General features: G+C 33.6%; 3 protein-coding genes across 4 annotated transcripts; 1 reads left to right on the top strand and 2 right to left on the bottom strand.

The window, feature by feature from the left end:
- Positions 1–1211: 1211 nt before the first annotated feature.
- Positions 1212–3429, bottom strand: LOC143539904 (uncharacterized). The gene is made up of 6 exons (XM_077033090.1): positions 3350–3429; positions 3167–3273; positions 2929–3011; positions 1917–2038; positions 1639–1803; positions 1212–1532 (listed from the first exon to the last, which is right to left on the bottom strand). The coding sequence occupies exons 1-6, from the start codon at positions 3375–3377 to the stop codon at positions 1252–1254; spliced, it is 786 nt and encodes a 261-aa protein (XP_076889205.1). The 5' UTR covers positions 3378–3429; the 3' UTR covers positions 1212–1251.
- A 1906-nt stretch (positions 3430–5335) lies between these two features.
- Positions 5336–8332, top strand: LOC143539865 (IQ domain-containing protein IQM1-like; the record flags this gene model as incomplete). Its single annotated transcript, XM_077033058.1, has 7 exons — positions 5336–5595; positions 5692–5872; positions 7060–7148; positions 7232–7319; positions 7413–7643; positions 7717–7818; positions 7916–8332. Coding segments are annotated over 7 exons (1368 nt in total), but the record flags the coding sequence as incomplete, so codon positions are not given.
- A 232-nt stretch (positions 8333–8564) lies between these two features.
- LOC143539879 (diacylglycerol O-acyltransferase 1A-like) lies at positions 8565–12321 on the bottom strand. Of its 2 annotated transcripts, none has more exons than XM_077033066.1 (16): positions 11882–12316; positions 11721–11801; positions 11555–11628; positions 11376–11451; positions 11234–11301; positions 10855–10978; positions 10605–10703; positions 10251–10352; positions 10018–10154; positions 9836–9917; positions 9700–9720; positions 9487–9549; positions 9347–9394; positions 9181–9243; positions 8889–8942; positions 8565–8789 (listed from the first exon to the last, which is right to left on the bottom strand). In XM_077033066.1, the coding sequence occupies exons 1-16, from the start codon at positions 12284–12286 to the stop codon at positions 8685–8687; spliced, it is 1602 nt and encodes a 533-aa protein (XP_076889181.1). In that variant the 5' UTR covers positions 12287–12316; the 3' UTR covers positions 8565–8684. The 2 variants fall into 2 exon arrangements, 1 of the variants encoding a protein (XP_076889181.1); XR_013136506.1 differs by having other exon boundaries at positions 8770–8789; positions 9700–9757; positions 11882–12321.
- Between the last annotated feature and the right edge of the window lie 611 nt (positions 12322–12932).

Below are 12932 nucleotides of genomic sequence, written 5' to 3'. Positions count from 1 at the left end.
TGGGGGAGCTACGATTTGAAGGAAATAACAGATGAATAAATATGTTTCAGGTTTTAGGTCTTAAAAGAGGTTAGAAGATCTTACAAGTACAAGGTCCATGTCTGTTTCGAGAAGAGGCGCCAAACATTTTTTAATAAAATGTCTCCGAAAAACAAATACACTGCAAACCTACACGTCTGCGTGGCGCAGACAAAAAAGGCTAGGAAGAGTTTTTTTGAAAAAACAAACACCTCCTAAGTGTAATCGTTTTAACTAATGATTTGGATTATCGCCGTCAACAAATTAATTGTTGTACAATAATTAAAAATAATGCATATATTATATTTGTAGTTTCTTTGATAAAAGGGTGTTTGTTATTACAAGTGTCTCTACAGTCTTGCTTGAAACCACCTAAATCATTTAGTTAGTGGTTTTCATTGTTATAAACTTATAATAGCTAATATATTGTTTTTGTAATAAAAAAGAAAAAAAAAAGTTAAAAAAGACAAGTGTTTTCAATGCTAGTCTAACCCAAGCCGGTCATCTTGACACATGTAATAATTTAGTTTTGTAACTAGTAGGACTTGAGCTAGGACCTCGATGTTGACTTTTGGGTTGGGTCTAGACTACAAACTACAAAGCAGTGAAGCACCATGGCATAGCATCAGTCCATTGAAATGCCCAAATAAGAAAGGCCTAAAGAGTTTAGCCCTAACACAAGTTTAGGACCTGTAAAATTATTAGCCCGTTTCGTTTTAAGTTTTTGTAAATACTAAATACTTCTATATCAATATAGAGGTGCACAAGCCGGTTCGGTTGAGTCAATTAAATAGTCAAAGCTAGTTTGTGATTGGTTTCGTTCTAAGTTGAAACCAGTTTCGTAACCAGTTTGATCGGTTTTTGTTGGTTTTCAGTTTGATGAACCGGTTTCAGTGGTGAGAATTACAAGTTGATCCTAAACATATGGTTTTCAGCGGTTCCTATACAATCAGTTCCAAACTAGTTTGGTTTCATTATTAGGTGAAAGCCGCTTTACGAGATCCTTTTCTAAAATGAATCCTTTTCCACCGCGGGTATTATTATTTGTTCACTCTTACTACTGCTAAGACTTTTTTTGTTTTTTCTACTATCTATATACCTATTGCACATTTACAATTATCTATTTTGTAAACTTTCTTATGATTTTCTCATGAAATAAACACAATATCTTTATTTATGTTACAAGCAAAATAGACATATCTGCTACGGAAGACAACATAGGTCTTCAAAGGACTATGCCCTATGTATATTATTCTTTAAAAATTCCAAAACAACATGAACTAGTTCACCAATGTGGTTGGTGTACAAATGGTTAGCCCCTTGAATGATTTTTAACTTATGATTGGGTATAATCTTAGCATACTCCAAAGCATCTTCAACAGAAGTGATTTTATCATCTGACCCATGAACGGTCAACACACTGCATTCTCGATCAACTTTAAGTCCCGCTTCATGCATATTGGTATTCAGGCATTCCATTAGACCTTCCTCCGTCGCACAAAGCAACTTTTCTCCTAAACAAGTAGAAGAAAATTATAATAATAATTGTAATTGTTAAGAGATGTTCAATTTGACCCATTTGCTTAAGTTATATATGTTATTATTATGTGTATGGTTAACCTGTTTTGAATTTGAAGTTGACGAAACCGTCTTTTATAGCTCTTTCCAAATAATCTTCTCCCAATAGATTCTCAATGCCCTTATCCATCTTATATCGACCAGACACATTCACAATTTTCTTGATATCTCGATGTAAATATGCATATAAAATGACCACATTCCCGCCTGCGAAAGTATTTTTCAAGAAAAATAATCTTAATGTTAGGGTTTAAAATCATAAAAAATAATATTTCGTAATAACAAATATTCGGATTCACGATTTAAAATGACAGACATACCTTTGCTGTGTCCAATGGCTGCGCTTACAACACGATTTGCTTCAGTAAAATGTTGGATTACTGCTCTTAAGTCATCAACCTCCTTACGATAGTTACCAAACTGAAACGAGCCTTCACTTTCACTGAATGAATAATTGTGAAGAACTATATGTTACGACTTTTGACTTCAAACATACAACTAGATGATCAACTTTTTTGGTTATTTTTTCCCCGAAACTCACGTCTTAACTATTGTCAATTTAGTGTGTGTATAGGGGTTGGATCAAATACAAATGAAATTAACGTGCTAAACGTGAAAATCAAGCACAATAATTATATATACAAGTAGATCGTAATTATGTAACTACATAATTACTCTACTTGATTCTCACTTTTAGCATATTAATTTCATTTGTATGTTAACTTTTCCAAATATATATATATATATATATATATATATATAAATCATGTAAGTTAATAATTTTAGTTATAACATATATGTTTAAATTTTGACAAAATTACAAACTTTATCCTTTAAACATATCTGAGTTATGTGTCCTTTAAAAAACTTAATTTCACTCTTTGTCCTTTAAAAGACGAATTATCTCGTTTTTTGTTCTCTTAATAATGGTCATCTAAAACCTCAGTTAGTTGACAACATGTGCAAGGCACTTGAAGGGCAAAATGATCATTTCACCACTTATTTTTGGATGACCAATATTAGTTAAAAGGACAAAAAAACTAAATAGAGATAAGTGATCTTGTCCTTTAAAAGACTAATTATCTTGTTTTTTGTTCTCTTAATAATGGTCATCCAAAACCTTAGTTAGTTAACATCATATGCAAGGCACTTGAAGGGCAACATGGTTATTTCACCACTTATTTTTGGATGGCCATTAGTTAAAAGACACAAAACGAGATAATCGTGTGTGAAATTATTATTATGCAGCCTATTTAAAAACTAAAAAAAATATATAAAAATAAAAATTGATTAGGGTCTGCCTAGTTATAATATAAAAATATTAAACTTTACCCATTTCCTGAAAAATCAAAACGAAAGGCACTGATCCCTTGTTTCTCCAATGCAAAGCAGAGCTCCATCATCATACTCGATTCCTGGTCACACCATAAATATAAAATATATATTTAAAAAAAAATAATTTACATAACAAGACACCACAAAAGGCAGATGATGCAATCTTTTTGTTGGTTAATAATTAATAAATATGTGAAGCTAAAGTAGTTATAATATTATTCAAATAATTATATACCTTTTTGCCTAGGAAGCCATGACACACTATTACAATTTCTTTGGATCCTGTTTCATGTAGCAGCCCTACAAGTTTCTCACCGTATTTGTTTTCTATACTTATTTTCTCTGAAAAAGATTCATGTTAAACATGAAATTAAACCTTATCTAGTTAGTGTAACATATTGAAATGAAAAAGTCTTACCTATGTTTGCAGAGTCGCTGACATTCATTTTCAGGTACTAGTAAGAATGAGAATGCGTGTAACATGTTGTTGATGGTTAAACACTTATATCCATAACATGGTCCACACTTATAGCCGGTAAATGTTTGGTTGTTAAAAGTTCACCTTTTTTAGAGTTTTTAAAGAAAACCAATATATACAACAAATAAATATGCCAAGACATATACATATGTACATACATGTACACATCTTATACACTGTTTCTATAACGATAGGCTAAATTTAATCAATTTCTTTTGTTAGAGAATAAATATTTGGTTTATCACTGCAAACAAAATAATTGTTTTTCTATAATAAAAAAAATAAAGCATTATATTTACAGTTACTTTCGAAAAAGGGATAAAAAAACGTGTGTGAATGAGTGAATCACAGGAAAACACGTAAAAAACTTGGGGTGGGTATGGTAGTTGTGACTTGTCGACAACGGTTTGTTAGTTAAAACTTAAAAGTTAAAAGTGTCACGAATGCAGACAGTGAGACCATAACTAACTCATCCGTTAACTCGCGCATTGTGATAAACTAGACATTAAATAAAAGTTAAAGAAATTGTGATTGGTTGTTTGGAGTGACCCCATCATTTTCCTATTAAAAGCCTCGTTACTGTGTTAACCCAGTATTCATAACGCCCTCCCTTTAACAAGTCGCCACGATGTAGCTAGCCAATGTTAATGGCTGGCCTCTTTTGCTTTGCAGCCCATAACCAGTGGTGTACCCAGAAATTTTTTCTAGTGGGTTCACTATTTGGGTACGTTCGGGATGTGGCAGTTGGAACACACAATGCTTACCGGTGGACTATAGATTAAGTTTGTTTATGGGTTCACTAACAAAATATATATTGGTTGACTCTCATATTTTATTAAGGCGTTCTATGTAAAATCCGAAATTCAGTGGTTCCCGTAAGTTACGTAGATCCGCCCATGCCCATAACAACCAGCCTAAGCGTCATGGATTTTTAACTTTACTTAACTGACACTAATCCAAGGGGCCAATAAAATGAACAATTCATCAGCCTAATGAAAAGCCCAAATAAGAAAGGCCCAGCCCAAGGAGTAAACACAAATTTAGGAGCTATAAGTTCACTAGCCCATTTCCTTTTGAAGTTTTTATAATATTCTTCCACTCCCATGCAATAAAAAAATTTGTACAACTAAAAAAACATCTATTCCCCACTGCTTGTGTCTAGTAAAGATATAGCAATTAAAAAATATGTGCGACTTTAATTTAATTCTACTAATTATGTTGGAGTCGATCTCTTCCTTTTTTTGACCGGTTTTCTCTCTCTCCATTTCTATATGTTTGTTCATCTCTTGCCACCTTTAGTAACAACATCATATAGATACATAGAATATAATATCACACATGCATCTTCATTCAATGTAAACAAACTACACTAAACACGTGCTATATATTGTGTTTCATCCGTTTGAAATTCAGCAAAAAGTGAGAAACTTAACGACATTAAATGTTTTAGATAGAGAAAAATAGTCGAAAGGTTGAACCGTTGGCAGAGATTTTTAAATGTGAGGTTATTTATTTCTAATTTTCCTTTTTTTAATGGAGACGGGACACCAACAGACCCCCCCTGGAAAGTAAACTAGTTGGACTTAGAATTTGGGTCAGTATTTACTTACTCGAATGAGCAAAACATAATGTTAGTCTAGACTTATTATCTTATTGATACCATCAGGTTATCCTCCTGGGATGCTTCTATAAATAGGTGAAAAATATCATATATACATTTCTAAGTTAGAATTCAACAATGGCTCTGTGAGTAATACTATTTTTTATTTTGAGTATTGTTATCATTAACTCTTTTTTTTTTTTTTTTTTTGGGGGGGGGTACTGTTTTTTAAGATTTCCAATGTATTGAATGTCTTGATTGCATAATATTGAAATTTAAGTGTCATGACTCTTTTGGAGCATTCTACAACTTAAACAAAACTGAATAGAAAGCCTTTACTAAACATGAAATACAGTGAACCCTTAAAGTTAATGCTTGAAACCAACAATTCTTTCAACCATCCAGCTGATCTCCAAAATTTGAATTATAATACGGCAAGTTTGACTTCTGCTGAGTCAACTGCATTATTTTCGCCTCATCCTGATAGTGAGCTCAATGCTGCTGCTGCTACGGTTCAGAAAATATACAAAAGTTATCGTACACGAAGAAATCTAGCTGACTGTGCGTTGGTTGTCGAAGAATTATGGTTAGTTTACGCCATTTTGGATGGAAGATTAAATTTGGTTGACTAAAGAAGTCAAAGATAAAATTTGGTTTTCTGTCTTTTCATGACATGTTGTAGGTGGAAGGCATTGGATTTTGCAGCTTTGGATCGTAGTTCGGTTTCGTTTTTTAACGTTGAGAAACGCGAAACTGCGGTTTCACGGTGGGCCCGTGCCGGAACTAGAGCTGCTAAAGTGGGTAAAGGTCTGTCCAAGAATGAGAAAGCTCAAAAGTTAGCCTTGCAACATTGGCTTGAAGCTGTGAGTACTTTCTTTATTTGATGAGAAAAATATTACAAATTTAAAGATATTTTCTTTAAATGGTTTGAAATGTTTGTATGATGGAATTCATGACAAAGTTATGTACTCAATTCAGATTCAAGATTTTTTTTAAAATAGTTCTATTAGAGCGTTCGTATTCAATTCATTAAAAAATATGAGTGAAGTTTTTATAATGTAGGGAATGTTTTATGATGTGAGTGGATGAGAGATAAATGTAGTGACTTCTCTCTCTGTATATTTGAAAAGTTATTGTTTACATCCAATAATTTTTAATATATTTTGAAAGTGGTTATGAGTTAGAGGAAAGAGAAAACAGTAATGATAAAAGTATAAAAAATATTAATTAATTAGAAATGAGAGAGAAAATATAACGATGAAGTTAGATTTTAAGATAGGAAAACGGACGAGAATGCTACAAAATTCAAAAAGCAAAAGCAATCCTAGATGGCATTTAGGTGGAAGGGGTTATCCAAAATTCCAGATGACGACCAACATAGGATGTGAGAGGAGAAAGGAAAGAGAAGTAAAGTGGATGGTTTCAGTGCTCGGATGCTCTAAGGCCGAGTGTTATACATCCACAGAAAGGTATGGGGGTTGTTGAGACGACATCAAACATTGCGCTCCCTTAGTTGGGGCAACAAGATAAGCCGTGTTGAAACATTGCACCCGCTTAATCGATGCAACAAGATAAATCTCGTTTTTGGTATTGAGTTTCTGTATAATATTCCATTAATATTAACCTTATTTCATTAATAATTTGTGCTTGTTAGCTTTAAGAAATATTTTAGATGTTTGGTGTTGTAGAATAAATAAGCGATTTTAAAGGATGCTTGGAATATGATATGACGTTTTTTTTAAAGTCTGTGTGAAAATCTAACATGCTAAATATAGGATAGGACGTGTTTGTTTGTGGGTGTTTTGATTTTTAGGTCTTAAAAAATGTGCATAGTGAGTCTAACACATGGTCTAATGGTGGATGAACGTGTTTGGGAACAACAAATGATGTTTTAATCCTTGTCAACTTCAAGTTCCTTGCTATCCTTATTCATGCTCATCTAAAACTTCATGTTTGCCAAAGAATACCAACAAAACATGCAAAATTCAAGATTTCTTGAAATACTTAATTATATTTTCTTCCTTTTCTTTTTTCACTTGCTGATTTTTAGATCGACCCACGCCATAGATATGGTCATAATTTGCACGCATATTATGACATTTGGTTCGAAAGTGAAAGCAGTCAACCATTCTTCTACTGGTAAGCTTCTTTCACCAATTGTGCAAAGTTTTAAATCATGACACAGCTAACTGAATTGAGAGATTCGCGACACATGACCTAAGGTTGGATGTCGGAGACGGCAAAGAAATAAACCTTGAAGCATGTCCAAGGTTACACTTGCAACATCAATGCATCCAATACTTAGGCCCCGTAAGTTTATTACTCGTTTACATTACTATAAAACTGAGTATTTATTGCAACACTTTATGACCGATCAAAGTTTTCTAAAACTTTGATTAATAGAAAGAACGAGAATCATATCAGGTGATCATTGAAAATGGGAAGCTTGTTTACAAACAAACTGGTCTGCTTTTGGAAACAACTGAAGGTTCTAAATGGATCTTTGTTCTTAGCACATCAAAAATCTTGTACGTTGGCCGAAAACAGAAAGGTTTGTTTCAACATTCAAGCTTTCTAGCCGGCGTTGCAACCACTGCTGCTGGAAGACTGGTGGCTCATGGAGGCACTCTCAAGGTACAAGTCCATAATGCATTCATACTTGTATTTCCATGATAAAATATTCGAACATTTGTCACTGGTTTATCAGGCTATTTGGCCTTATAGTGGTCACTACCTCCCAACTGAAGAAAACTTCAGGGATTTCATTAGTTTCTTGGAGGAAAACCATGTTGATCTCACACATGTTAAGGTACATTATCTACTCACCTTGCCTCGTTAAGTTGTACCCCGACACATTAATGAGTTGTATAGTATCAATATCATTTTTCGATTTAAAACTTATGCAGAAATGCTCGGTTGACGACGATGTAAGCTTTTTGTTAAAGGTCACCCAGCCCGAAAAAAGGCCCAAACCAATAGTCATTCCGAAAGCTAAACCACAAGACGTTCTGCGTACACCTACTAATGCAGTACATACGATCACACCCAGCTTTGCTCAATGTCACGTGTCAGCCCGCTTATATGAAGATAACCCCATTTCCTGCAAGCAGGGCTTGGGAACTGGGACACGGATTGGCATTGTTCGAAATTACCCAACCGAGTTACAATTTCAAGCCCTCGAACAAGTTAACTTATCTCCCCGTACCGTGCCAGAAAACTTCGGGCCAATCCCATCACCGATACCAGGAAACTTCGGGCCAATCCCATCACCCAGACCCAGCCCAGATGTCAGACTCTCTCCTAAGATACTAGAGTATATATAAGTAATGCTTTATAGGTTTATGTTCTCTTTAATAAGGGGTTCACAACAAGTTAAGATGAATCTATACAAGAAATAAGACGAAAGAGAGAAAAGTGCTGAGTTCAGACGTTTCACTAAATTCAGATTCAAACAGTTTGAAAATCTTTATCAATATGATGACACGTAAACCTGAGAATTCATAAGGTTAATAGCCACCTGTATACCTAAGGTATTACTATTGACACATTAGGTACAGTTGAGTTAAGAAACATCTATCATCATGATATTACAAAAGACACTTACAATTGATTTCACATTAAACTTCCTACAAAAATGCCTTTAAAAACTAGTTTTTATATATACTTTTTGGGAGTTTATTTGCTATTCACCTTTTGATTCATGACATCATGATAGTAGAGTAATACACACATGGGTTGACCAAGGATGCTAAAGAAGCACCAGAAGATTATATTTCCAACCTGAACGAATGAAAAAAAAATTATTAGTTTTAAAAGGCTAAAATTAAGGATTCAAGGAGAATAACTAAGATGAGTTCAAGATAAAAAAAAATGATATACCATTGAGTTTTGAAACTTGTTCTGCAAGTAATTCGTGAGTAGGACCAACGGCACCTGATCCACATATATGAAGGCAAGTGTAGTTATGTTAGTAAATAATTCTATGTGACTGGATCAATTTGAGATGAGCAATCGGTTCAACGGATAAGAACCATTATGGTTCAGTCCAATCTGATCTGGCGCTTATTGATCCGTACTTGAAGATTACCCGATTCAAATCCATTTCAGCATGTTACCCAAACCACTGACTCGTCCATTTCAATAAGTAAAAGAAAGAAAGGAAGTACGTTACCTGAAACATGATCCCGATAAAGGCCCAAAATTTGAAAATGTGGCAGGGTACAGCAATACAAAGCTTAACCAAATAAAAAAAAAATCACAATCAAATATCCAGTATAAATAAATCAGTTCAGCTTAGATGCTTTTAAACTAAATAAAAAATAAAGAGAAAAATATACCTCATGAAACACAGCAGACATGAAAAATGCAATCAACACGGCAGCACCCTGAATCCAAGGGCCACAAACAATCATTCACAAAGAACAAGAACGAATTTAAGAAGGTGAATGAAAGCTATATATATTCAATAAGTCATTACCTTAGGTATCCCATTGCGCAAGCATGGGAAATAAAGGTGTCGTACAATCCATTTGTGAACAGGCTGCAAGAAACGAAACAAGTATATTCAGGTTGCATAATAATAAACAAAGTATGTTACAAACACTGATACAAGGAAAAAACATTAATATCCCAATGAAAAAAAATATATAATATGAAATGAAAAAAAAAATACTTTTGACATTGGGCTTACCATATTCCATAGTCTCCAATACTAGAAGAGCACCCATGAAGAAAGTATGCAAAGATAGCTATATCAGCAAGCAATGGTAATAATGAAAAGGAAAACAAAATTAAAATAAGAATGATCATAGTAAACAAATCACTACCTCTTCAATAGTTTGTGCATTCCACCAATCTTTATAAAACTCACGATCCCCAAAACGAAGAAGCTCGGCAAGTATATTTAACCTACATTACAATAATGCATGCAAATGTGACTAGATGATGACGATGATAATGAAAAAATTTATAAGTAGAATGATTAAATGTTAAAACAGCAAAGACTTACCAAAGGTGGAAAAAACAGTAGAACATACAGAGCCAAACATATAAGTTTGGAACTGAAAGCTTTAAAACACGCTCAATTGCATATAAAATGTCTCCTTTCAATGGATGCTTAGAGTTCTTTACAATTGGATTGATATACTGTAGATAGCACACACCATATTAGCTTGAAATGATTATAGGGAAGCAAAAAGCACAAGTTTACAAAGTAACATCCTTATAAAAGGACAGGCTTACTTGTTCAATGATGAATCCCATTAACCCTGTAAATATTATTAGCTTGATCAGTTGCCGTAACACCCAACCTTTTCGAATAAATGCAGTGCGGGGATAGCTCATCTACAATAAAAAATGTCACATCATAACAAGAAAATAATAATAATAATAATAATAATAATAATAATAATAATAAATAATCCCAAACCATCAGCAGAACCATATAAATCCCAAACCAGCTAAACGGCTGATTTGCTTCGGTTTGACCAGTTCAATGTTTATGAACAAGCCCACCCCACCCCATCCCACCAAACACCAACAACAACACACACACATATAGAGAGAGAGAGTAGTGACGAATTGAGTGTTCTGTACCTGGTAACACAAAGTAGGAGCAGCCATAAAATAAATCAAGCTCTTGAAGTCAGTATCATAAAATAACTCAATATTTGAAGATCTGGACTCTGCTTCTCCCTAACAATTACATTAAGAAAAACACCCCATATGATATAAATTCAGATTTGAAGCACATAACATGATTGCTTTCTGATGAAGGCGAAGCATCACCTCTTAACGTGCCTTTATCAGTTTATTTTCAGCATTTCTACAACTTTAAAAAAATTACCTTATCAGTTGAATTCACAAGTGACCGCACGTCATAATTTGTATGCACAAAAGATACCAGCTTTAACCAATTAATGCAAGCAAAAAGCATCAATGAAACACCTGACAGAACAACTGAATCAAACCTGCACAGTTTTAATCAACCATGTGAGAATGGAGCATGCCTTGCATACATAAGGTCTCAAATTCAATTGTTCGGTTTCATAAGCAGAAACTATTCTTTATGTACTGCACAATCTTAAACCACCACATAACAATGGTTCATGTCATTTATAAGTTTTTTATTTAATATTTTCAAATGAGTATCCAATTACCATAAAGAAAACTAGGTAAACATATAACAAACTTGTACAAGCAATTGAGAATATAAACACACTGACCTCAGAATCATGAAAACTGGGTATAAAATCGCAGTTGTCGTTATCATAACATGGAGAGTGATAACAACCTACAAGAAGAGTAGATCAGACTAAATTTAATTTCTCTCAATTTTTTATAATTTCCTAATAGCAATTTACTTACAGGGTCTGATATACGCTTTTTCCATGCCAATTTTTCAACAACATAAGCAGTAAGAGGGAAGGTGAGAAGAGAGATGCTGCATGAAAAATCAGAAATCCAAGTCACAACTGATTGTATTAACTAAAATGAAGTGATTATGTATTAATTATAGGGTTGTAAATTAATATTAAAAAAATTACCAGCACATGAGAAGGGGCCAATCTCTTAATGATCTTGAACTGAACCAGAAATTGGAATTGATCAACAATCCATACTGCATATGTAATTTTGGATGGATGATGTTTATATTAATGATTCATATGAAAATATAATAAGGTGATATAAAAATTGAATCAGGTTGCTTACCTTCATGAGGTTCTCAATAATTAGCCTACCATTAACAGCAACAAGGACCACAATGCAAAGGTTAAAGAGGCCTGCATGACTCTGCCACCGGTTTCTAATTAACTATTCATGTGTTGAATATTAAAGTAAGAGAGTACAATAATATAAAAAGAAAGTAAAACCTGGTTGAAGATGGCGTCAGAGCTAAGAGGAGACTCTTTAATTCTGCGGTGAGCCGGAGACGAAGGCCGATAAGCATACTGCAACACACTCATCCTAGTTGTTATTGTTTCAGCTTTGTTCTTCTTCTTTTTAACTGAATCATCATCATCTACTATAATATTCTCCTTCAATTCCTCCTCCTTTGTATTAATATTAATATCATCATCATCAGCTCTGAACCTGATCTGTTGATCCTCGTTGTTATCCAAACTATCGCCATCGTCGGAGGAGTTGGTTCTGGAAGACGAAGAAGAATCGTATAAATTGTCTCCGATTCCGGCGTCAGACTTGACACTCGTCCGCCGTCTTATCTGACCGCGTGTACCTGTATCAGGCGTGTCTAATAACAACGACGACGAAGACATTTTTATTATTATTATTATTATTAACAAGTGTGTTGTTGATTCAAATCAAATCAATTCAATTACGAGTATCAGATAAAATTGAACTAAATTGAATTGAATCGAATCTGACGGATGCAGTAGTAATGTAAAGTCAGAACAAGGATGGAAGGAAGGATTAGGCGGTTGATATTATATTAAATTATTATTTGCAAATCGTGTTATCTATATCTATATCTATATCTATCTATCGCTCTGAGTATATATAATAATAATAATAATAATAATAATAATAATAAATATGAACGGTGAAAATCTTCTTCAGATTCACTACGCCTTCCTTGGTGTGTGTCGGTATCAATTTGGTACCTGTTTTGTGTGTGTTTTTAGAGCATCCACAATGGTAAGTGTAGTCCTTGTTTCAAGCTGACACATCAGCATGTCACGTCAGATTTTAAACCAACTTTTAAAACTTTCATTTCTCCTCCAGTGGGCAATAAACAATCCTTATTTTAAACCACCAACTCACCATCCATATCATTATCTAATTTTCACTTTATTTAACTTTTAATCTATATTCATATATATCTTTTAAAAGAAACACATAAAATTAATATTAATAAAAAAAGTTCATTAAATCTATACTCTCTCCGTCCCATTAAAAGTGTCC

This window comes from Bidens hawaiensis, unplaced genomic scaffold, assembly GCF_021521415.1.
Source record: "Bidens hawaiensis isolate Kalapana, Puna unplaced genomic scaffold, B.hawaiensis_p1.1 tig00012085_1, whole genome shotgun sequence".
In the NCBI taxonomy this organism is placed as follows: Eukaryota; Viridiplantae; Streptophyta; class Magnoliopsida; order Asterales; family Asteraceae; genus Bidens; species Bidens hawaiensis.
This window is presented reverse-complemented; position numbering and strand designations above follow the sequence as displayed.